The sequence below is a fragment of the Seriola dumerili genome, unplaced genomic scaffold (assembly GCF_002260705.1).
Source record: "Seriola dumerili isolate Sdu_G_001 unplaced genomic scaffold, Sdu_1.0 BDQW01000012.1, whole genome shotgun sequence".
Classification (NCBI taxonomy): domain Eukaryota; kingdom Metazoa; phylum Chordata; class Actinopteri; order Carangiformes; family Carangidae; genus Seriola; species Seriola dumerili.
Window position 1 is genome coordinate 2,147,295 of NW_019174267.1, and position 24,664 is coordinate 2,171,958.

The 24,664-nt window shown below is 43.8% G+C and overlaps 1 protein-coding gene across 2 annotated transcripts in view; it reads left to right on the forward strand.

Annotated features, from left to right (window-relative positions):
* The window catches only part of vps13c (vacuolar protein sorting 13 homolog C), a 54,595-nt gene that overhangs the window by 24,880 nt on the left and 5,051 nt on the right, over positions 1 to 24,664 (forward strand). For both annotated transcript variants that reach the window (XM_022750682.1, XM_022750691.1), the window contains exons 43-80: positions 66 to 233; positions 738 to 1,042; positions 1,238 to 1,385; positions 1,745 to 1,886; positions 1,962 to 2,083; positions 2,268 to 2,434; positions 2,561 to 2,814; positions 3,463 to 3,689; positions 3,978 to 4,070; positions 4,169 to 4,402; positions 4,491 to 4,622; positions 4,918 to 5,007; positions 5,337 to 5,492; positions 5,889 to 6,153; positions 6,259 to 6,419; positions 6,494 to 6,615; positions 7,024 to 7,321; positions 7,538 to 7,927; positions 8,706 to 8,810; positions 9,279 to 9,434; positions 10,358 to 10,483; positions 10,576 to 10,709; positions 11,413 to 11,539; positions 11,712 to 11,947; positions 13,168 to 13,312; positions 13,421 to 13,561; positions 13,643 to 13,724; positions 13,867 to 13,936; positions 14,452 to 14,563; positions 14,646 to 14,759; positions 14,913 to 15,043; positions 16,043 to 16,124; positions 16,384 to 16,497; positions 16,791 to 16,866; positions 17,284 to 17,447; positions 17,517 to 17,562; positions 19,989 to 20,112; positions 24,300 to 24,414. In XM_022750682.1, the coding sequence (XP_022606403.1) occupies positions 66 to 233; positions 738 to 1,042; positions 1,238 to 1,385; positions 1,745 to 1,886; positions 1,962 to 2,083; positions 2,268 to 2,434; positions 2,561 to 2,814; positions 3,463 to 3,689; positions 3,978 to 4,070; positions 4,169 to 4,402; positions 4,491 to 4,622; positions 4,918 to 5,007; positions 5,337 to 5,492; positions 5,889 to 6,153; positions 6,259 to 6,419; positions 6,494 to 6,615; positions 7,024 to 7,321; positions 7,538 to 7,927; positions 8,706 to 8,810; positions 9,279 to 9,434; positions 10,358 to 10,483; positions 10,576 to 10,709; positions 11,413 to 11,539; positions 11,712 to 11,947; positions 13,168 to 13,312; positions 13,421 to 13,561; positions 13,643 to 13,724; positions 13,867 to 13,936; positions 14,452 to 14,563; positions 14,646 to 14,759; positions 14,913 to 15,043; positions 16,043 to 16,124; positions 16,384 to 16,497; positions 16,791 to 16,866; positions 17,284 to 17,447; positions 17,517 to 17,562; positions 19,989 to 20,112; positions 24,300 to 24,414 (5,874 nt within the window). The remainder of the gene's footprint in view (positions 1 to 65; positions 234 to 737; positions 1,043 to 1,237; positions 1,386 to 1,744; positions 1,887 to 1,961; positions 2,084 to 2,267; positions 2,435 to 2,560; positions 2,815 to 3,462; positions 3,690 to 3,977; positions 4,071 to 4,168; positions 4,403 to 4,490; positions 4,623 to 4,917; positions 5,008 to 5,336; positions 5,493 to 5,888; positions 6,154 to 6,258; positions 6,420 to 6,493; positions 6,616 to 7,023; positions 7,322 to 7,537; positions 7,928 to 8,705; positions 8,811 to 9,278; positions 9,435 to 10,357; positions 10,484 to 10,575; positions 10,710 to 11,412; positions 11,540 to 11,711; positions 11,948 to 13,167; positions 13,313 to 13,420; positions 13,562 to 13,642; positions 13,725 to 13,866; positions 13,937 to 14,451; positions 14,564 to 14,645; positions 14,760 to 14,912; positions 15,044 to 16,042; positions 16,125 to 16,383; positions 16,498 to 16,790; positions 16,867 to 17,283; positions 17,448 to 17,516; positions 17,563 to 19,988; positions 20,113 to 24,299; positions 24,415 to 24,664) is intronic.

Below are 24,664 nucleotides of genomic sequence, written 5' to 3' on the forward strand. Positions count from 1 at the left end.
CTGATTACTGTGTTCTGTCCTCAGTAGTGAGCCGTGTTGATATGTGGTGATTTCCTGTCCTTCAGGCAATCTCCATCGTGGGTGACGAGGTGTTCAGCTTTGCCATGAGTCTGACCCCTAACGCCACGGAGGGTGCCGGTTATGACGACACCTCAAAGACCGACGGCAAAGTGAAGCTGAACGTGGGCTGCATCCAGGTGGTTTACCTGCACAAGTTTGTCATGTCTCTGTTGGTGAGTAACTTCAGCAGGTTTTTATTTCTGATCAGTTCCATATCAGTTCTTTTGGTTTTATTTCCTCCACGCCAGCGACAGTGAGAGCCGCCATTTTGTTTTCAGGTTGTACGTATGTCTATCTCATTCTCGTGGGCATGATATCTCAGTATATCGTGAAGGAATTTCTTCATATTTGGCACAAACATTCACTTGGACTCATGGATGAACCGATTAGGTTTTGGGGGTCAAAGGTCACGGTGACCTCACAAAACACTTTTTAGCCATAACTCAAGACTTCACAGCAATTATGACAAAATTTCGCACAAATGATAATAAATAATATTTTCTATGACTCTGGATAAACAGAGTGGGACCTGAAACTAGTCTGAGAGGACCAAAGGAAGGTGATTCTAGTTTAATCTTGGCTTAAGGGTTAAATGATGCCAACAGTTTTAATTGATATGTACTTATTGTTTTGTAAATAACTCTTCATATTTATTTATTTATCATTTATTTATTCAGAATTTCAGCAGTAACTTCCAGACAGCTAAAGAAGCTGTAAGTGCTGCCACGGCTCAGGCCGCAGAGAAGGCGGCTTCCAGCGTTCGAGACTTTGCCCAAAAGTGTTTCCGTCTGTCCATGGACATCAAGCTGAAAGCTCCACTCATCATCATCCCCCAGTCCTCCACCTCCCATGATGCCCTGGTGATGGACCTGGGTCTGATCATGGTGGGAAACAGCTTCTCCCTGCTGCCTGTGGATGGGTGTCCGCTGCCGGCCGTCATCGACAACATGGACGTCCAGCTGACGCAGCTCAAACTCTCCAGGTGAGTCACACGGAGCCTCACAGACCTGATCCAGAGACAGCAGGAAAAAACCAGAGGACTCTGAGTCGTGAGATCACTTCTTCCTGCGTGGACCTGCACACCAAGAGAGAATGAAACACCTTCAGTCGTTGCGTCAGTAAACCTGTGAGAGTATTTGAGTTCAGATAGAAAGACCTGTTTCCTGTTGTCCACCAGGACCTGTATGGACCTGGTCTCAGACCAACCCCACACCGAGCTGCTGGAACCGGTAAACCTGCATCTGAACATCAAGAGGAACCTAGCAGCTTCTTGGTACAAGAAGATGGCTGCCATCGAGATCGATGGAGATCTGAAGCCCATGAAGGTAGGAGGATGAGGAACATCACTGAGTCCTGCAGGTATAGATCAGGTCAGACTGTTAAACTTGCCATTTGCGCAGAGAAATGTTTCTGACTCTGGTTCCTATTTTTATAACCAGTCCACCTGTGGGCCACCAAAGGTACAGTCTCTTCTGATGGTGCTCTGTCTGCAGCATCACTTGTCTCTGTAGTGCGAACTGAATGTGTCTGTAGTGTTCTGACCCACAAGTCTCTGTAGACATCTGCATCAGGACCTAGGATTGGGCTAGACCAGCAGTTTCCCCTGCTCTCGGTCTTTGTGCTAAGCTAGTCTCTGTCGTGGACTGATGGACTGTTCTGAATCAGGTCTGTACTTGGCCTGCAGGTGGAGCTGAGTCAGGATGACCTGAAGGTGCTGCTCAGGATCCTGATGGAGAATCTGGGGGAGGCCGGCAGTCTGGAGCCCACCGCCAACAGACAGGAGGAGGCTGGTCTGCAGGTCCGAGCTGCCGGAGGCCCCCCATCAGGTCTGATAGGTGTCTATTCACATGAACAGCTGATGTGTTTGGGTTTGTTTAGTCATGTGACCCATGTCTCTTCAGGTGACGTTGGGAAGTCGACTGTGAGCAGTGATGAAGAGGCCGATGAAGCTCTGGAGTCCATGAAGTTCAACTTCAGCATTGAGTCTCTGGGTCTGGTTTTGTACAGCAGTGATCCAAAACTGGTCAGTCACGTGAAGAATGAGGACTTGGTAGAAGTGAATAGAGGAATGGGGCTAACTAGACCTGAATCAGGTTCAGCTGGTTCTGGTATAATTGGTTGAGGATCAGCTGGTTCTAGTTCATGTCCAGCCTTGTGGTGTTTGTGTCCAGGATCAGGTCTCTGATTTTTGTTCCTTGTCCCTGCAGCCGTCGGGCCTCCAGCACCAGCAGGACCTCAGACTGGGTGAGTTCACCCTCCACCTGCTGAAGACCTCGGGACGGATCCTGGCCAGCGGCAGCGCCGAGGTGACCACCGTCCTGACCGCCTGCACGCTGGACGACCTGAGGACCGGAATGGAGAGGGTGACGTCGAGGTAATGATCACATGATCTCTGGTCTCTGTTTGGTTTTCACAAGTATCCACAGTCGTGACACCTGTAAACCTGTGGCTGTTGTCTGCCAGTGTTTCTTAACCCAGCTGTTTGTCATCATGGTTACAGGATGGTGGGACGGAGGGACGAGGACAGCTTGGAGTCGATGATCGATGTGACGTATCGTCAGAGTGGTGGCGAGCGGGAGCTGGTGGCGGTCCTGCAGAAACTCTACCTGTGTGCCAGCGTGGAGTTCCTGATGGCCGTGGCAGATTTCTTCCTGCAGGCTCTGCCACAGAGTCCGGCTCAGACCAGCACCTCGGCGCTGGGCGACAGACTGCCTCTGAGACAGACCGCCGAGCCCCGAGCCGACGTCAGGACCGGTAAGACCAAGAGATCTAAACACAGACACAAAGGTGGAGGGGCTAAATCCAAACCTCCTTCGTCACGTAACTCACCATCTCGCCCCGTATCATCATAGCCATGGTTACGCCAGTGTTATGTTTAGCCTTAAAGTCATAACAACGATGGAGCCTTTCCCTGGTTATAGTTGGTGGACCACATTAGTCCAGCTGTTCTAATGTTTCTAATGTTCTAATGTTCTAATGTTGCTAATGTTCTAATGTTTCTAATGTTTCTAATGTTCTAATGTTTCTAATGTTGCTAATGTTCTAATGTTGCTAATGTTCTAATGTTCTAATGTTTCTAATGTTGCTAATGTTCTAATGTTGCTAATGTTCTAATGTTGCCAATGTTCTAATGTTTCTAATGTTGCTAATGTTCTAATGTTGCTAATGTTTCTAATGTTTCTAATGTTGCTAATGTTCTAATGTTGCTAATGTTCTAATGTTGCTAATGTTCTAATGTTTCTAATGTTCTAATGTTTCTTATGTTCTAATGTTGCTAATGTTGCCAATGTTCTAATGTTCTAATATTCTAATGTCTAATGTTTCTGATGTTCTAATGTCTAAAGTTCTAATGTTCTACTGTTGTTGTATGAGGATTCAGACTGTTCTGTCTCCTCTCTGCAGCCTCCTCGGTCAGGACTCGTCTCCGGGCTGTGGTGGTGGACCCGGAGGTGGTGTTCGTTGCCAGCCTGATGAAGGCGGATGCCCCTGCCCTGGTGGCCTCGTTTCAGTGTGACTTCACGCTGCGGGCTGAGGACGATGGGACGCAGGACATGAGAGCCAACCTGAGGGAGCTGAAAGTTCTTGCCTGCCCCTTCATCCGGAACAAGGTGGACAAGGCCGTCACAACCGTAAGATCACATGACCACGTGGGGACCCATGTGTTCAGGTTATCCTGTAGATCCTCCAGCAGGTGGAGCTGTTCCCTCACTGTTACTGATGTTACTCACCTGTCAGGACAGTTCAGGTGTGCTGAGTGGGAGTAAAATGATTGATGCTTCATTGTCTCTATTAGTGTGAAGTTGTAGTTGGACACACACTGATGTGTCACTGAGATTCTGTTCTGTTCTTTAAATACTGAGGTAGAACTAATGAACTAAACACCTGCTCTCACTCATCAGTCTGACTCTGTCCAATAGGTGTTGAGACCCTGCTCAGTCGCCTTGGAAACCAACACCCACCCCAACCGACCACTGAGTGGCTCTGTGACAGTGGAGGAAGTCATTGTCAAGGTTAGTTGACACAAAGACAACATGTTAAAACCAGAACAATTTTAACATTTTAAAGACAAACTGTCAGCGAAGGCGTCACCAGCGTCTCTGTCCTGCAGATCTCTCCATTCATCCTCAACACAGTGATGACCATCACAGCCGCCATGACAGCGAAGCAGCACGACAAGCAGAGTCAGGACTCCAAACCTGGTGTGGGCGACCTGTGGTCAGTCATGAACATCTACAACTGTAACTACTGGTTCCTGGGGGTGGACCCGGCCACCGAGGTCACTGAGAGCTTCAGAGAGCAGGACGGGCGCAATGAAGGCGAGAGCTTCGCTGCCGAGGTCAAGGTACAAGGACGAGAATGTGTCCAAACGTTTTTATTCTGAAACTTTAGTCAGAACTGTTTCCTGTTGACAAGGTGTTTTTTGCTCCTAGGTGGTCCAAGTGACTCTGGAGTCCGGTTTGGGTCATCGGACTGTCCCTCTGCTACTGGCTGAGTCGTCTTTCAACGGATCAGCCAAAAACTGGTCTTCTATGCTGCAGCTGACAGCCAACATGACGCTGGAGGTGAGAGCCGGTCCGTTATACCTGAACCTAAACCTAAACCTAAACATGTCCTCACTCCTGAACTTGTCCGTCACACCTGAACCTGTCCCTGTACCCAGATCACAAACTTCTTGATATTTTCATGAATCTTTCATGAAACTTTTCAGAAACACATTGAGCAAAAACTTCTGAAACCCACCGTCACCCATTTAACAGTATTGCAGTTGCAGTGGTGATGAACAAAGATCCAACATGTCCAACAAAGAGATGTTTTTTCATGTATGATGTGTCATGTTGACACCTGCTATGTCTGCAGGTGAACTACTTCAATGAGATCCATGCAGTATGGGAGCCTCTGATCGAACGAGTGGACAGCGGTAGACGCAGATGGACCCTGGAGCTCAAGGTCAAACTGTCAAACTGCTGTCTCTACTGCTCTGTGATAAACAGTCAGTCTTTGACTGAAATGCAGTTTAACTCAGAGTCACTTCTGACGACAGTCAAACTCATGCACAGGACACATCAGCCACAGAATATGTGTATAAGACTCAGCATACACGCAGGATGTCAGACTATCTGCCCAGCATTAAACCAACTAAAGTATTTACAGTTAATTTGCTCAGTCTTAAGGATAAGACAGAGTGTGAGCCCTCTCTAAAAATAATCACTATCTGTGATCAATGTCCTTGCCATACTACTCTGATGAATTGACTGTTGTTGTGTTTCTCCCTGCAGATGAAGAACAACCCGGTTCAGGACAAGAGTCCTATTCATGGAGATGACTTTATTATACTTCCTGAACCACGCACAGCAATGAGTATCTGCTCCAAAGACACCATGAATATCACCATCTCCCAGAGCAGCCTCACCGTCCTTTACAACCTCACCAAGGTACAGCATCACATCTACAACCTGACATCACCACATCTACAACCTGACACCACCACATCTACAACCTGACACCACAACATCTACAACCTGACACCATCACATCTACAACCTGACATCACAATATCTACAACCTGACATCACCACATCTACAACCTGACATCACCACATCTACAACCTGACATCACAACATCTACAACCTCACACATCACATTTTTTGATTAGTGTTCTTCTGTTAACACATCACATCTCAACACATCTGTTAATCAGAAACTGGAGACAGATTCATAGAGTGTCTGAATCATTGCTGTTTCTTTATTCATTCAGTGAATCACTGGTATCTGAACATTGAATTATGGAATTATATTGATTGATGTTGTCATTGCTTTGTTTGATCAGGCATTCTCCTTGGGCACAGCCTCCACCTGCGACTCCTCTCTGAAGGAGAAGGCCCCCTTCACCATCAGAAACTCTCTGGGGATCCCCCTCATCGTGCAGCACAGTGCCAACTTGAGGCCGGTGGGAACAGCGGTGCAGGGTAAACTACACGAGCTGTTGGTGGATCAGAGCATGGACCTGGAGCACTCCGTGTTCGAAGCATCGTCACGAGGCAAACTGTCGGCTCTACAGCGGCAGGAGAGCTGCCTGTTCAACCTGTCCATCGGTCAGAAACCCTCAGATTCCCTGCTCTCTAATGCGGTTCACTGTTTGTGTCTATTGCATGTGTGAGATATAGTCTGTGAGTAAAGATGTTTCTCTTAACCTGCAGTGCCTTCTGGGTACAGTGAAATCTCTAACATCGCTGTGGACAAACCAGGTCGCCGTCTCTACAACATCCGAGGTCCGATGCTGCAGGAAGCTGTCTCTGTGCTGCTGCAGATCGACGCTGCCGAGGGCAACAAGGTCATCACCATCCGCTCCCCTCTGCAGGTCCGAAACGTCTCAACTCACAGTCCTCCACAGTCTGAGCAGCAGAGCGCCTTCATCTCTAACTCTGTTTTCAGATCAAGAATCACTTCTCAGTGCCCTTCACCATCCTGAAGTACTGTCCCACATCCAGGAGTCTGCAGAGCGTTGGACAGGCTGAGCCGGAGAAAGAGTTTCATGTCACATTAGAGACATACAGGTAGCATCACGCTGCTTAGCTTAGGGGCACGAGGGAAGGTTTGTTAGATCCATCTATGTTATTTTAAATTGGTTCTTCATTCTGTTTGTTTCATCCTGCAGGTAATTAATCAGTTTACTTTGTTTATACGAGAAAGGATAAAAGAAAAGCACCGGACAACATGACTCAGTCACGTTCCATGAGACCTCGACATCCACAGCTGCACATCTTTGTCTCTGTATTTCCTGTCTGCAACCATCAAATTAAGAAAAATTTTTTTTTCAAAAAATGTATTCAAGTGATTTAGAGAGTGAGTGAAGTGAAGTGAGCAGTGCTGTCAGTGCAGTTCTCTGTAGTTTCTAGGGTCCAAGTGCTACCACAGGTGTTCAGGAGGAGTTGACTGTATTCTAATCTCCCTCTGTGCTCCAGATGTCAGCTGTTTGTACGTCCAGCCGGTCCTTTGGATGGTCAGTATGCTCCGTCCTCCACCTGCGTGGCTTGGAAGGAGCAGGTGCACCACAGCTCAGAGGTGCGTTCGCTGCTGCAGTGTCCCGCAACCGACAGCAGCTTGCTGCCGCTGATGGTCAGCACGCTGGCCGTCTCCGATGACCTGCGACACATCGCTAGCCATGGAGAAGAGGACTGGGACCCCGCCTACGTTATCCACCTCCATCCTGTAGCCACGCTACGCAACCTGCTGCCCTACACCATCCGCTACATGATGGAGGTACAGAAATAAATAATAAAAGGCCTTTACATACAACAAACATACTGACGTCAGTTTGTCAGAAATAAGTCTGAACATTAGCTTTTCTCTCAGATAAAGAAAGCTCATCTCATCCGATCAATCAGAAAAGGCTGCTCTAAACGTGATTGGCTGATATCTGATTCTGTACCGCTCAAATCTGGTTTAATCTGATGTAATCTGGTTTTTCTTACACAGAGCTCAGCAGACTCTTATGAGCTCCCAGAAGGCAGCGTTTCAGACCTGCTAAATGCTCGCATCTCAGGTGAAATCGTGTCATTGGTGCTGATGAGGTATCAGGGCCGTGACTGGCATGGACACATTCGTATCACACAGGAAATGCCAGAGTTCTTCACTACATGTCTCACCTGTGACTCGGATACCAATATGACGGTGGACGTGAGTGTTCACGTGACAAGGGCGGCAAGCCGCCTGCTGCTGTCACTCTTCAGCCCGTACTGGATCATCAACAAGACGTCTCGAGTGCTGCAGTACAGAGCGGAGGACATCAGCGTCAAACACCCGGCGGACTTCAGAGACATCATCCTGTTCTCCTTCAGGAAGAAGACTCTGTTCAGCAAGAGCAAAGTGAGTCCAACACCTGGACAGAGTATATCAGCACTGTTGAAGTACCACTACAGGTTAAAGCAGTGTTAAGCAGATGTGGTCAGGTGACATGTCTGTGTCGTTGTTGTTCTGACTGGTGTGTCGTTGTTGTTCTGACTGGCGTGTTGTGTTGTTGTTCTGACTGGCGTGTCGTTGTTGTTCTGACTGGTGTGTCGTTGTTGTTCTGACTGGTGTGTCGTTGTTGTTCTGACTGGTGTGTCGTTGTTGTTCTGACTGGTGTGTTGTTGTTGTTCTGACTGGTGTGTTGTTGTGTTGTTGTTCTGACTGGCGTGTCGTTGTTGTTCTGACTGGTGTGTTGTTGTGTTGTTGTTCTGACTGGTGTGTCGTTGTTGTTCTGACTGGTGTGTTGTTGTGTTGTTGTTCTGACTGGTGTGTTGTTGTTGTTCTGACTGGTGTGTTGTTGTGTTGTTGTTGTTATGACTGGTGTGTTGTTGTTCTGACTGGTGTGTTGTGTTGTTGTTCTGACTGGTGTGTCGTGTTGTTGTTCTGACTGGTGTGTTGTTGTTGTTCTGACTGGCGTGTCGTTGTTGTTCTGACTGGTGTGTCGTTGTTGTTCTGACTGGCGTGTCGTTGTTGTTCTGACTGGTGTGTTGTGTTGTTGTTCTGACTGGCGTGTCGTTGTTGTTCTGACTGGTGTGTTGTTGTGTTGTTGTTGTTATGACTGGCGTGTCGTTGTTGTTCTGACTGGTGTGTTGTGTTGTTGTTCTGACTGGTGTGTCGTGTTGTTGTTTTGATGCAGCTCCAGTTGTGCGTCTCCACCAGCTCTTGGTCTGATGGTTTCTCTCTGGACACCGTTGGAAGTTCCGGCTGCGTTCGCTGTCCCTCCAAAAACATGGACTTCCTGGTAATTAAAACCCTTTGCTTCGTGTCTGTTCTCAAAGTTTTTACTTGTTCTGTAACTTTTGACTGTATCACACAGTCTTCATCAGCAGAGTGTTGGTGGTGCTTAGAACCAGAACTGCAGTTCAAAGATCTAATTAATCTGCTAATAAAGACAATATGATGTGGTCGAAAGCTCCACAACAAGCACTGGAATAGAGTATTAAGATCAGATGATAAGAGGCCACGAGTACCTCAATCAATCAATCAATCAATCAATCAGAGAAGTAAAGATATTTTATCATTTGTGATGTTTGAAACAAAAATGTGACACATTTTCTTGTTGCTTTGAAATGTGAAGATTTGTTTTGTTGGTTCGTTGATGCTTTTTAATGAGTCATTGATTGATGTAAAAAATAATTGGTGGACTCATTAACAGTAATAATCAGCTGATTGTGTGTGTGTGTGTGTGTGTGTGTGTGTGTGTGTCCAGGTTGGTGTGAGTATCCAGATAAGCAGTTTTAATTTGACCCGGATCGTCACCATGAGTCCATTCTACACGCTCGTTAACAAGTCGTCTTACGAGCTGGAGGTGGGAGAGGTCACTAGCCAGACATCCACCAGGTGGCACTACATCTCCTCCACTGAGGTGAGCATGTTTGTCACTGTCTGACTCCCATGGTGCATTGCTGTGAAAGCCGTCCGTCTGATGGTTGGGTGAGCTCAGTCTGGTCCAGTGGTCTGGAGACATGGGTCTGAGTTCAGGATCTGTTTCACCTGTGTCAGATACAGATCGTGTTTGTGTTGTCATACCTGTGATCCAGCAACATTGCTAAGGAAACCTGCGCTTTCATGAAAAAGTCTGGTTTGAATTAATGTCGACTTTTACGTAGCCGTCAGTCAACCTCGGTCAACGTTAACTCAAACCAGGCTGGAACATGACTATAGAAGCGGCCCAGAACAGTCAGTGGTGGAAATGAAGATCATTTTGCAGAAAGAAGAAAAACAAGTCGTATTCTTTTCAGCAGCGGAGATGATGCTGATCAGGGCTGACACCTGGTCTGTATGATACGTCATTTAATTTATAAACCATGTCCTTAAAGTGCTGTGAATAATGTCCAGTCAAACCAAACCAGTTACACTCCACAGGTCTACACCTGCTGCAGGTGAAGTCAGCAGTACGGCTGAGCTTGAGTTACGCAGCAGGCTAGTTCAGCCGTATAAGTTACCACAGTTACTGAGCAGGGAATCCTATAAATCCATATTAATGGAATGTCTTTTATCTGGCTTGGTGGAACAGGGTCCATGTTCAGAAGGTCCAGTGTTGGACCACGTTCCACAGACTGTGACTCTGAACTGAATCTGAACTTTTACTGAGTGAATTCAAATTCAAGTCACTCCAGTGTTGTAGCTGTTATTGTTGTTGTTCATGTTGTTGTTGTTCTTCTTCTTATGTTGTTGTTGTTCTTACAGTGTTGTTGTTGTTCTTCTTCTTCTCCTTATGTTGTTGATGTTGTTCTCACAGTGTTGTTGTTGTTGTTGTTGTTGTTGTTGTTGTTGTTGTTGCTGCAGTGCCTCCCTCTGTGGCCGGAGAACAGCTCAGGGAAGTTGTGTGTCCGTGTGGTCGGATCTGAATCTACATCCAAGTTCTTCTTCTTCAACCAGCAGGACAACGGCACCCTGCTGAGCCTGGACATGGTCAGTGTCTGTTCAACCAATCACAGGCTGATTTACTCAAAGTTCAGTGTGTGTCAGGACTCCTTGTGTGTGTGTGTGTGTCTGTGTTTCAGTGTGGCGGGATCATCGTGGACATCAACATCTCTGATCACTCTAACGTCATCAGCTTCAGTGACTATTACGAAGGAGCCGCTCCTGCCCTGCTGCTCAACCACACCCCCTGGGTCACCATCAGCTACAGACAGAGGTCAGACGTCAACACGCACACACGAACACACACACACTCTGACTGACTGACCCTCCGGGACCTGGACTCTTCAAAAACCAGGAAACAGGTTAATCATTACTCCGACAGGTGATACAGAACCTGAACCAGACCAGGAGAGGAGGATCCTGGTCACATGAGCAAACCACCTAAACTGCATCTTTTCAACCTGAAGAAACATCCAAGACCCCCATCTCCTCAGCTCAGTCAGGTCCAGTCTGGTTCAGTGGTTCCTCAGAGTTCTCCTTCCAGTGTCTGTGGTCCAAACCAGCAGTTCTGAACCACCCCCCACCCTGAGCCATAGCTGGAGGCCTGGTGTCCACCTCCCAGGCTAACGTCAGACAGGGGTCCTTGAGTCCCTCACCTGGGAAGGTCTCCCAGCTGCTGCCCCCAACCACACAGCTACACAGACCCTTGCACCAAATCCAGGTGGAGACCATCAGACCAGATCACATCAGATCAGATCAGGCTAAAAGACATACAGACATTAAACAGCTGTATAATGAAAAGAGCAGGTAAAGTTATACCTGACCCTGCTCACTGTCAGCTCAGTCCACCAAAACCAGAACCAGGTCCTGCTGTAGTCAGGTCTCTGCTCTGACACCCGAATACTGTGATTATTGTTAATGATGTTGTGTCTTCTTCTGACAAAGTCTGAACTTTTCTAACCACCGTCTCTTCTCAGCGGCTCAGCTGTGGTTCATGAGCTCAAACCAGGACAGGCTCGGCGGTTTGCGTGGGATGACCCTGCTGGTGTGCGAACACTCAGCTGGAGCTGCATGGAGCATTCAGGAGATCTGGACCTGCTGAAGGTCTGACATCAGTATTTTAACAGGGGCTGTCTGTCGAGATCTGGTTCACTCTCAGTTGTAAAACCACTGTTCACTGATGCTCTGCAAGTTTAAAAATACACACTTTATACACACTGCATCACACACACCACAGCTGACCCCTGACCCTGACAGTCTTTCTCTACTGGTCCAGGATGAGGTGGGTCAGTTCTCCTATGACAGCCTGTCTCAGGTCCACTGGGTCTCCTTCCTGGACGGACGTCAGCGGGTGCTGCTGTTCACCGAGGATGTTGGCGTGGTAACGAAGGCTCGGCAGGCGGAGGAGCTCGAACAGTTTCAACAGGAAGTGAAGGTATCACTGCAAAACCTTGGACTGTCGCTGATCAATAACACCAGCCGGCAGGAGATCGCTTACATTGGCATCACCAGGTAAACAACAACACATCACCAGAGGCATGTACTATGAAGGAAGTATAGAATAACTTTTAGTTATCTGGGTTAACTGAACCTAACATTGACTGTCCTGATAACCGGTACTACGAAGCTGGTTATCACCTGACTGAGATAACCCTGGTTTACCTGTCCTGGTACGAGCACGTTCAGGTGAAAGAGGCGGAGTTGTTAATTATAAGGAACATCGTCAGAACCATAAGTTAAGTAATTAATATGATATGAGAAGAAACGCTGACACCTGCAGATGAGTTCAGTTACAACCACGTCCAAAAGTGACATTCAACAAGGTGAAATGTAAACAATATGACTGGAATAAAAAAATATTATTTCCATGTCTAAATATAATTTCAATATATAAATATAATATATAAAAATAAAATATAATTAAAATCATACTAAAGAATTATTGTAAAGAAGTGCATGAATTATTATTATGTTTGAGTATTTTCGCTCTTCAGTCTGATGATGAACAAACTGTTATGAACATGTGATGCAAATAAAACAGTTAAAGTTAATGTCAGACAGTTTCTGCTGCAAAGAGGAGGATTAGGAGAAGAGGGGAAGAGGTTTAGTTTTTATTTCCAGTTGTGGTCACAGAGTCTCATGTTGTTCTGAGCTGCAGTGATGGAAGAAGAGTAAGAGCATCAATACAGTCAGGACTCCTGTCGGATATTTGTTCAATTAAAATGAAGCATTTATTTAGAGTGATAAACTCTCTGTTTGGTAGAAGCGCTGTTTTAAAACCAGAGTGAACACATGCTGGTCTGGAACAACAAGACGATTCCACTGATAAATATCTACTGCTCGTTATTATTGATCACTTTATTGTAAACTCTTTTGTCCCTGTCAGGATCCTGTAGGAATGATGACTCTGTTTTTCCAGGTATCTGATTGGTCAGTAGTTTGGCTGTTAACAGGTTTTGATCTGATCCTCTAAGTTAACCTGCGCTGGAGCAGGTCAGGAGTTCAGCATAAGTTACCATGGTGATTTACCCCGCTAACAAGAGAACCACCATTGTAGGACTGAAAACCCAGAGTTGAACCTATAGGTACCTCAATAACCTCAGATCCTGCTTCGTAGTACAAGCCTCAAATGTGTTTCTATCTCACAGCTCAGGTGTGTTTCTGTCTTACAGCTCAGGTGTGTGTCTCACAGCTCAGGTGTGTGTCTCACAGCTCAGGTGTGTTTCCCACAGCTCAGGTGTTGTTTGGGAGATGAAGCCGAAGAATCGCTGGAAACCGTTCAGTCAGAAGAACATCAACCTGCTGGAGAAAGCCTACCAGAGTCAGCTGAGTGGGAAGACTGAAGGGGGCTGGGTCAGACTGGAGACCAACCTGGAGGTCAGAGGTCAACCTGCACTTTAAAGCCTGGATGCAAAAATCCAGAGCTCACCACATTCAGTTTGTCCAATGAGCTGACGGAGAGTGTGTGATGTCACTGGTCATCAGGTTAACCTCAGCGGAGCCACCATGATGATGCGTCAGCCGTTCTCCTGCCAGGTGAGGAGGAACTTCCTGTCTGGGATCCAGGTGGAGTTCAAACAGTCGCTACACCAGCGCAGCCTGAGAGCCCAGCTGCACTGGCTGCAGGTAAACACACTCACACAAACCTGAACACACACACACCTGTCCAGAACTCACCTGTATGACTAACGTGGTTTCTGTGTGCAGGTAGACAACCAGCTGCCAGGTGCAATCTTCCCCATCGTCTTCCATCCAGTCCCTCCTCCAAAATCCATCGCTCTGGATTCAGGTGGGTCACCTTGGTTACCTGCTTCTTTAGGCTGAGCATCACCTATTGAGGCCCTGCCTTCTCTTTGGTTAAACTGGTGTACAGAGCAACAGATGTTTGTCTGATTCACTTCAATGTTTCTGTCGTGTCCTGATCTCCACAGAGCCGAAGCCGTTCATTGATGTGTCCATCATCACCAGGTTCAACCAACACAGCAGCGTCATGCAGTTCAAGTGAGTGAGAACCAGTTTAACCAGTACAGTAAGGTGCTGGTCTCACAGGGTCCAGGTCTTTCAGTATCTCTGGGTGAAGCTCTTCCAGCCCTGCTTCCTCCCTGCTGAAAACAGCCTAGACTAAGTCCTGTACTTGTCCAGGAGTCTCCACCAGGCCTGAAAGGGAAGGTTTCTTCAAAGCTGGTGTCCGCCAACAGGTTCTGAACTCACTGGCACCTTATGACTTGAGCAGCCTCGAACACTGCCCAGTCAGACTCCATGTCCCAGCATGCCCCGGGACTCAGGAAGACTTTATGGACAGTCCAGTTTAGCTGATGAAACATCTCGTCTGATCTGTTGGGACGTCTTGATACCAGAAACCTGGTGGTCGGTACCAACACCACAGCATCTTGCTCCTGAAGCTTCAGTTCTGGTGACAGACCTGTGTCCAGGATGAAGACAGTGACTCAGCTGATTGACCTCTGACTTCTGACACTCTGTAACCTGTGACTGATTCAAGTGTTTGTGTACCTCAGGTACTTCATGGCTCTGGTTCAGGAGATGGCAGTGAAGCTGGATCAGGGTTTCCTGGGAGCCATCTTGGCTCTGCTCACACCTGCTGCTGACCCCCAGGCCGACAGACAGAAGGTAGAGCAAGGCAGCGGGTTGATGGTACGACTCCCTGACACATGAGCAGCACACAGAGGGTTAATCATTGTTTGTGTTTCAGTCACGGCTGATAGAGAGGGATCTGCAGCTGCTGCAGGCCGAGCTGATGGAGGCGTCGCTCACCGACTCGTCAGGACTCAGCTTCTTCGAACATTTCCACATCTCACCCATCAAGGTGCAAACATACTTTCAACATCTTCTTCTTCGCTTGTGTAAAACCTGTTCACTCTGTATCCGACAAGTCTGAGTGTTCATCAAGTACACAGCTCACACCTGTTCATGTCGTGTTGGTTCTCAGTCCGACTCTATTTAATATTTCATATTTCAGCTCCACCTCAGTCTGTCTCTGGGCTCCAGTGGTGAGGACTCAGCTCAGGAAGTAGCAGCTGTTCAGTCTTTGAACCTGCTGCTGAAAAGTATCGGAGCTACACTGACCGACGTCGATGATCTCATCTTCAAGTGAGAGAGAACGCAGCAACAACATAACAACAACACAAAACAACATCAACACAATACGACACAACAACATCTACACAACAACAACACAACATCAACAACAACAACAACAACACAACAACAACACAACATCAACACATCAACACAACATCAACGCAACAACATCAACACAACATCACAACATCAACACATCAACACAACATCAACACATCAACACAACATCAACGCAACAACACAACATCAATACATCAACATCAACGCAACAACATCACAACATCAACACATCAACACAACATTAACACATCAACACAACATCAACGCAACAACTTCACAACATCAACACAACATCAACGCAACAACACAACATCAATACATCAACACAACATCAACGCAACAACATCAACACATCAACACAACATCAACAACAACACAACAACAACACAACAACAACAACACAACAACAACACAACATCAACACAACATCAACGCAACAACATCAACACATCAACACAACATCAACACATCAATACATCAACACAACATCAACGCAACAACATCAACACATCAACACAACATCAACACATCAATACATCAACACAACATCAACGCAACAACATCAACACATCAACACAACATCAACACATCAATACATCAACACAACATCAACGCAACAACATCAACACATCAACGCAACAACATCACAACATCAACACAACATCGCAACTTCAACAACAACACAACAACAACATTGCAACATCAACAACAACAACACATCAACGCAACATCAACACATCAACAACAACATCACAACATCAACACAGCCACACCACAATATCAACACAACATCAGTGAACTGTCGCCATTCATCAAACTGTATTTGTAAAGTTGCTGCTCCATCAGAGGAAACAGTTGCTTTGCCCCGCCACAGTAAAAGTGGTTCTTCCTCTTACTTTCTGGACTTGTCTCAGTTCTGGTCTCTGTGTGTGATGTGGTCTCTGACAGACTGGCCTTCTTTGAGGTGAAGTACCAGTTTTACCGCAGAGAGAAGCTGGTGCGGGCGGTGGTCCGACACTACAGTGAACAGGTAACATCTACCTGAGAGGGGGGGTGTTTAATGGTTGTTGTTCAGTGACTGTTGATGCTATGTGGTGATAAGGGTGGAGCAGCTTAACACACTCAAATATTCTGTAATTCACACAAACATGACCTTTGGTTCAAATCTAAAGTACCAACCTGAAGGAAGCAGCTGACTGAGGGTCTCAATCCTCTGGTTGAAGGTTCAGTCTGCGACATGTCGGGACTTTGAAGGATTTTAAAAGCTCTGATGTGTTTTTTTGCTGTAGTTCCTCAGGCAGATGTATGTTCTGGTCCTGGGTCTGGACGTCCTGGGAAACCCATTTGGACTGATCCGAGGTCTGTCTGAGGGGGTGGAGGCCTTCTTCTACGAACCTTTTCAGGTAACACAGACACATACAGAACATGTTTCAGACTGATGGAACCAGGATGACTCATTATGAAATCATAATGTACTAAATCCAAACTGTATGCACCTGGATTTAAACTTTTTGAAGCTGAATTAAAATATTACAGTAAGATATTTCAACCAGATTGGCTGAACTGTGTGTAAGTGATCATGGATGTGATGACGTTAGTTCAAGGTGAAACATCCACATTAAAACAGGATGTAATAGACAGGAAGTCACATGACGTGCACTCTTTAATGAAGTGAACTGGTGTTTGTGTCTGTCAGGGAGCTGTTCAGGGTCCAGAGGAGTTTGCTGAAGGTTTTGTGATCGGAGTCCGCAGCCTGCTGGGTCACACTGTCGGTAAGAAACGGATTAAAGCTGCTGTTCTCACTGAGTCAGTCACTGTGTTCATCCAGTTACATCAGACACCTCTGGTCTCAGTAGAGACATTCTTAAGGAATGAAACATTCTACGATTTTAAATCATGTGTTTGATTGTTGAAACTTTATGATCAATTTTACACCGGGGTGTTTCCAGGTGTTCCCAGGTGCTGGGGAGCAGTACCGCATGTATTTTAAACACAGGATAGGGTAAAGCCTCTCCTGTAGGACAATACAAACAAAACAAACCCCAGTCTACCACCCAACTCTCAGAGGGCAAGGTGCATTGTGGGCAATGTAGGCTGCAGGTTTTGACAAAGAGGGAGACTGTGGGGTAAAAAGAGAAGATGTCTGACCAGGTGACAGCTGACTGTCTCTTCCTCCTGGCATCCTGCAGGTGGCGCTGCAGGTATGGTCTCTAGGATCACAGGGTCGGTGGGTAAAGGTCTGGCAGCCATCACCATGGATAAAGAGTACCAGCAGAAACGACGAGAGGAGATGAACCGACCGCCCAGAGACTTTGGAGAGAGTCTGGCTAAAGGAGGAAAAGGACTGCTGAAGGTAGAAACCAGTCCAGAGTTTAGATCCTGATACATCAGCCGATGTGACCTGATGTTTCTGTCTCTGCAGGGCGTTGTCGGTGGAGTTACAGGCATCGTCACCAAACCAGTGGAGGGTAAGTTCCTCTGGTTCTGTATCCAACATGTCAGGTCAAAGTATCTACAGCGAACATGCAGGTTTAGATATGTTTCAGTCAAGTCAAGTCAAACAGAACTAATATCGACACGACTGGAACAGACTATTCATAAAAAAGACGATGTCGTCCTTCCTCATGGCTCAGGGGTTAAGACCCGAACCTGAACCAGACCATGGATGTCTGCTGTTGTTCTGTCATCTCTTCTTCCTGTATTATTGTATTAACAACATGTAGAACAACATGTAAAATAACATTAGAACAACATGTAAAACAACATGTAAAACAACATGTAGAACAACATGTAAAATAACATTAGAACAACATGTAGAACAACATGTAAAACAACATTAGAACAACATGTAAAACATTAGAACAACATGTAGAACATGTAGAACAACATGTAAAACAACATGTAAAACAACATTAGAACAACACGTAAAACAACATTATAACAACATGTAAAACAACATTAGAACAACATGTAAAACATGTAGAACAACATGTAAAACAACATTAGAACAACATGTAAACAAACTGTAACGAACAACAAGATGTAAAACATGTAGAACAACATGTAAAACAACATTAGAACAACATGTAAAACAACATGTAGAACAACATGTAAAATAACATTAGAACAACATGTAAAATAACATTAGAACAACATGTAAAACAACATTAGATTAACATGTAAAACAACATGTAGAACAACATGTAAAATAACATTAGAACAACATGTAAAATAACATTAGAACAACATGTAAAACAACATTAGAACAACATGTAAAACAACATTAGAACATGTAGAACAACATGTAGAACAACATTAGAACAACATGTAAAACAACATTAGAACAACATGTAAAACAACATGTAGAACAACATTAGAACATGTAAAACAACATTAGAACATGTAAAACAACATTAGAACAATTTGTAAAACAACATTAGAACAACATGTAAAAGAACATGTAAACAACATTAAAACATGTAAAACAACATTAGAACAAGACGTCAAACAACATGTAAAACAACATTAGAACAACATGTAAAACATGTAAAACAACATTAGAACAACATGTAAAACAACATTAGAACAACATGTAAAACAACAAGAACAACATGTAAAATAACATTAGAACAACATGTAAAACAACATTAGAACAACATGTAAAACAACATGTAGAACAACATGTAAAATAACATTAGAACAACATGTAAAACAACATGTAAAACAACATTAGAACAACATGTAAAACAACATTAGAACAACACGTAAAACAACATGTAAAACATGTAGAACAACATGTAAAACATGTAAAACAACATTAGAACAACACGTAAAACAACATTAGAACAACATGTAAAACAACATTAGAACAACATGTAAAACATGTAGAACAACATGTAAAACAACATTAGAACAACATGTAAAACAACATGTAGAACAACATGTAAAATAACATTAGAACAACATGTAAAACAACATTAGAACAACATGTAAAACAACATGTAGAACAACATGTAAAATAACATTAGAACAACGTAAAATAACATGTAGAACAACATGTAAAATAACATTAGAACAACATTTAAAACAACATTAGAACAACATGTAAAACAACATTAGAACATGTAAAACAACATGTAGAACAACATTAGAACAACATGTAAAACAACATGTAAAACAACATTAGAACATGTAAAACAACATTAGAACAACATGTAAAACAACAGTAGAACATGTAAAACAAGTAGCACAACATCTAAAACAGTAGAACATGTAAAACAACATGTAGAACAACATTTAGAACAACATGTAAAACAACATTAGAACAACATGTAAAACAACATGTAAAACAACATGTAAAACAACATTAGAACAACATGTAGAACAACATGTAAAACAACATGTAAAACAACATTAGAACAACATGTAAAACAACATTAGAACAACATGTAAAATACATCATAGACAACATGTAAAACAACAAATATAAGAACAACATAAAGAACAACATAAAAAACAATATAACAACATGTAAAACAACATTAGAACAACATGTAAAACAACAGTAGAACATGTAAAACAAGTAGCACAACATCTAAAACAACAGTAGAACATGTAAAACATGTAGAACAACATGTAAAATAACAATAGAACATGTAGAACAACATATAAAACATGTAGAACAACATTAGAACAACATGTAAAACAACATTAGAACTACATGTAGAACAACATGTAAAACAACATTAGAACAACATGTAAAACAACATGATGCCCAGTTTCTACTCTTCATGTTCACTGGAGACAGATCTAATGTTTGATTCAACTGTGGTCTCTATACCCCCCACCCCACCCCTCTGTCTCCTTCTTTCTGCCCCCCTCCATCTGTCTGTAGGGGCTAAGAGGGAGGGGGCAGCCGGTTTCTTTAAAGGCATCGGTAAAGGTTTGGTGGGCGTGGTCGCTCGGCCGACGGGCGGCATCGTGGACATGGCCAGCAGCACCTTCCAGGGCATCCAGAGGTAGAGTGGACAGCATCTGATTTAAAGGAACCTGGGCCTTATTTCCCATGTGTTTGGGTGTAAATGATGAATGATAGGATGTTAAAGTACGTCCACTGAGAGCTGTTAAGTAACTGACAACAGGATTCATACCTTGTGCTTCCTTTTCAAAAATTACACTGAGGCCCTCCTCGTCGAAAAAACTACCACATATATATATATATATATATACTGTATATATATTCTATTTTAATATTATTTTCCACTTTCACTGAATTAATTATTTAACCAACATCAGTCGTAACGACCAGATATTCTTTTTCAGGAGTTTAACCCTTCAACTCCCAGTTTGTTTATATAGAGCCAATGTTGTTAAATGCTAAGGTTAATGCTAATAGTGATTTTCATGTATTATTATTTTTCGTGCAGGGTCAGATTTAAAAACTAAACTCACACTCAGGACTTTAGAGGACACAAATAAAAAGTGCATGTGTGTGTGAGTGGGTGAAAGAGTGTTTGAGCGAGAGAGAGAGAGAGAGACGGAGAGTAAACACAAAATTCTCTGACATCCAGCCACACCATTTTAGTGTCGAACAATTATTCCAGTATCCTTCAGTGCTCCATAATACAGCAGCAGTACCCCTGGTGGACCCCATTAAAATATGACTTCATGTGATGGAAAATAGTGAAAACTACAATTTTGGAGCCAAGACTTCAGAATAAAAGCCCATGTTTTTAATGTTGTAATGACAGAAGGATCAAAAATTGTGTATGTAACATTTTTCAATCTTTTTGTCTGTTTTGTGTTCACAATGTGTTATAGAGATATTCTGCTGTAAACATTCAACACAGCCAAAATGATCCAAAAATCAAGACAATGATGTCCCTCAGGATGCTCAAGGGTGGGAGAGTAAGATCGTTTTTGTTTAACCAGAAACCATGTTGTATCAATACTAGACTCCATTTGACCTCGCAGAACACGGGGGGTTGCTGGTCTACCGCTGGTACTGAATACTTCTGTTACAATGGAGTCTGAGCAATAAAATGTCTGTCTCTGATTAAACAACAAAGACTTCACTCTTTACACTTACAGTACACTTATAATAACAATCTCAGTGGCAAATATTTACCGTCATATATGTATATCTAGATTTTACTCCCTATAAATCATTTACACTTGAAACTATGGGAATAAGGCCCAGGTTCAAACATTCTTCTTCAAAGCTTCTTTACATGTCTCTATTTTCTCAGATAGTTTCTGTGACTTTGTTGACTGTAGTTTGTTTCCAGTGTTTTGGTTTACGAAGAACTTCCTGTGTTGTGTTAGTTGTGTCCTCTGTTCTTCTTGTCTGCTCACTAATTTTCACATTTTCTGCTTTTGTTTTCTGTCTGGTGTCGGTGTTGTCCGAGAGTTTTGTTCTTTTTCTTGTCGTTTTGGTGTGAGTATTTTACATGAAATATGTTAAAGCTGAGCTCCTTTAAACACTGCTCATGTGAAGTCATGACTGTTAGTTTAACTTATTGTAACTTATTATTCCTCAGTAGCTGCTTGAATATGATCACTGACTCAGATTACAGCAGTGAAATGAGGAGCTGAGCTTTAACCAGCAGCACTTTGTATGTTTGCATGTTGTCGTCCTGCAGCAGAGGGACGGTAAGTTGTTGCATCGTGTCACAAATTAAAACCTCATCATAGAGTCCTGAACTGATTCATGCTCATCACCCTTCATTCTAACTCTGCTGCCAGCCCCAACCCTCTTTAAGCCACGCCCCCAGCTTGTTGCAGCATCATGAGTCGAGAAGCCATGGTAGGGGTCTCAGGTGATGACAGTTTATTGCAGCTCACAGGATCACTCAGGTTTTAGTTGAGTGCTTCATTCTGATCTTCTTCTTTATTGCTCCTCTTCCTCTATGGTGAACCTGGACAGTGTGCTGTGTTACTATTGTCCCGGCTCTGGAACCAAGATTTGCTTTAGGTCTGGGGGGTTTGATACAAACAGGCCTCAACATGATTGTCACTGGACAAGAAAAGGACACAGGTCTTGTGTCTGTGTGGTCTAGCTCGGTCGTGTCTCTTTGGTCAAGTCTGCTCCTGTTGAGTCTGAACCATACACTGTAAATAAAGATGGACACCGCCTCTGTGATATCAACCACAGGTTTCTGAAGCTCAGAGTAAGCTGCTCCACCGTCATAAACTTGGCAGTGTCTGACTCCGCCCCTAACTCCCAGCTAATCCAAAAATGGTCAAAGAGGAGGGGTGTGGTTGGAGCTGAGACTTTGGCACTTGCTGGTTTATGGCGAGCATACGCTCACCCACCTGTCACTCAAAGAAGCCACGCCCTGAATTCTACATAACTTTAAGCCTTAATAAAATGTAAAAAGTAGGTTGGACATTTTAACATGGCAGTCTATGGGGATTGACTCACTGTTGGAGCCAGACTCTAGTGGTCATTAGAGGAACTATTTTGGAAATCTGTCTGTCTTCAGTATGTCAACGTTTGTTTTCATCCAGCGTTGAGTTGAATCAACCAATCAGATAGATAGATAGATGGATCAATAGATAGCTCTAGCATCACCTGTCCTCTGCTTAGGGATTGGCTGACTGAGTGATCACATGGTTCTGCCAGGCTGATGATGAAACACTAACAGCCTCAGTGTTTGTTTGTTTGCTTGGTGGGAAGCTGCATCAGGGAGAAAACTGATCATCTAATAAATATTTTTAAATACCGCAAAGTATAATGAGGAGGAAGTACATGTAAATACATGTGAATGCTAGTCAACATTTAGAAATTCATCTGAATGGTAAAATATTTTCAAAAATATGTCAATACAAATATATAAGTAAATACTTACACTAAATGTGTAATTATGTAATTCTGGATACTAGTATTACAAATATACATACACGTGTATGTAAGTGTGAAAATACTAAAACAAATATTTGTAAATACATGTAAATGAGAGTAAAGCACATTTAAGTGTCAATATTTGCAGGTAATAAATAGTAATTTATATGTTTTTAAATTGCAAATAAACAGTAGTACTTAAACGAGTAGATAAATACAAATAATTATGTCTAGATATTAATAAATACAACAAAAGACTCATGAGACTTATAGTATTATACATACATGTAAATGTATGTGAATGTAAATACAAGTGATTATGTGGGTACAGCAGGTGTGTGAAGCTGTACAGTTTCATTAAAGCTTTTCATCTATGGTTCAGTATAGATGAATTATATTACAGTGTTGGATCATTTCATTGGTCAAATGAAACTCCAGCTTCTTTAACAACACATTCAAAACAGCTGGATTTTAGTTAGTTTGTTGTTGCCTTGACAAGCTGCTTCTGTTCCTACATTTCCCTTGCAGCCTCAGTAATCTTCATCCTCCTCCTCCTCCTCTGTATGGAGGACCCATCTGTCATGTGACACATCAGTCAGTTCATGATAACCTGGTGAATGTTACTGTTTCATGCTGTCACTGTAGAGGTCATGAAAGGTGAGATATCAGCTGCATCGTGTGCATTAAAAACTGAATGTGCTTCAGGTCTGTGCTCATGTCGGTCTTTACAGTTTTATGAAAGTCAGTCACATCACCTACTGAATCCTGAGTTTTTACATCTGGACTGAGAAAAACAGCTTTATGAAGGCAGCTGGACCTGCAACCTTCAGCTCCTCTGAAAGACCTCTTCAGGTCTGACTGGTCAGGACTTCAAGGTGTTGAACTTGTTGTGGGCTCATTAACACCTGGAGAGACGTTGAGGTCACATGAGTCATGGTGTGGATGGGTGTGAAGCAGCCTGGGGAGTCGTCTCGGGGCTGCATTAATAAGTAGTGTCATAGACCACCTCCTCTGTTAAGGTATGGTCATTGTCAGTTGGACGTAGATACATCTTTCATTCCCCTTTCAACCATCGGTCTTCTTTGACCCTGGTCCTTCAAATGTAGGTGGACTGCTGAGTCCTGAACATCATATATACACAGATCAGTATTTACTCTGTAGTGTGTGGTAAAGTCCCCATGAGTCAGTTAGAACGGAAGAGGTCTTCAGATCAGGAGTGAAACGTCTTCAAGAACCTTAGCAGGTCCAGCTGCCTACGTAAAGATCCTGGAGACACCATGACCTTGATCAACTGAGCTGTGTGTGTGTGTGTGTGTGTGTGTGTGTGTGTGTGTGTGTGTGTGTGTGTGTGTGTGTGCGCAGAGTGGCAGAGTCGACAGAGGAAGTGACCAAACTTCGTCCAGTGCGTCTCATCAGGGAGGACGGTGTCATCCGTCCCTATGACCTGACGGAGTCGCAGGGTTTTGAACTTTTCCAGGTTTGACCACTTTAACTCTTTAACTTTGTTTCTTTAAAAACATAATGTCACTTCCTGTTAGGGAACAGCTGTGATCTCCCACATTCAGCTTCAGTCAAGTACCAGCTCATGTGATGAATCTAATTTATTTACATCATTGTATGAAACCTTTGGACTGGGGCGTAGAGACCGACAGAACAGAAACAACTTTTTTATTGTCCAGGTCGTCCCAATGGTTGATCTAACTATGACACGTTTATTACCACGACTG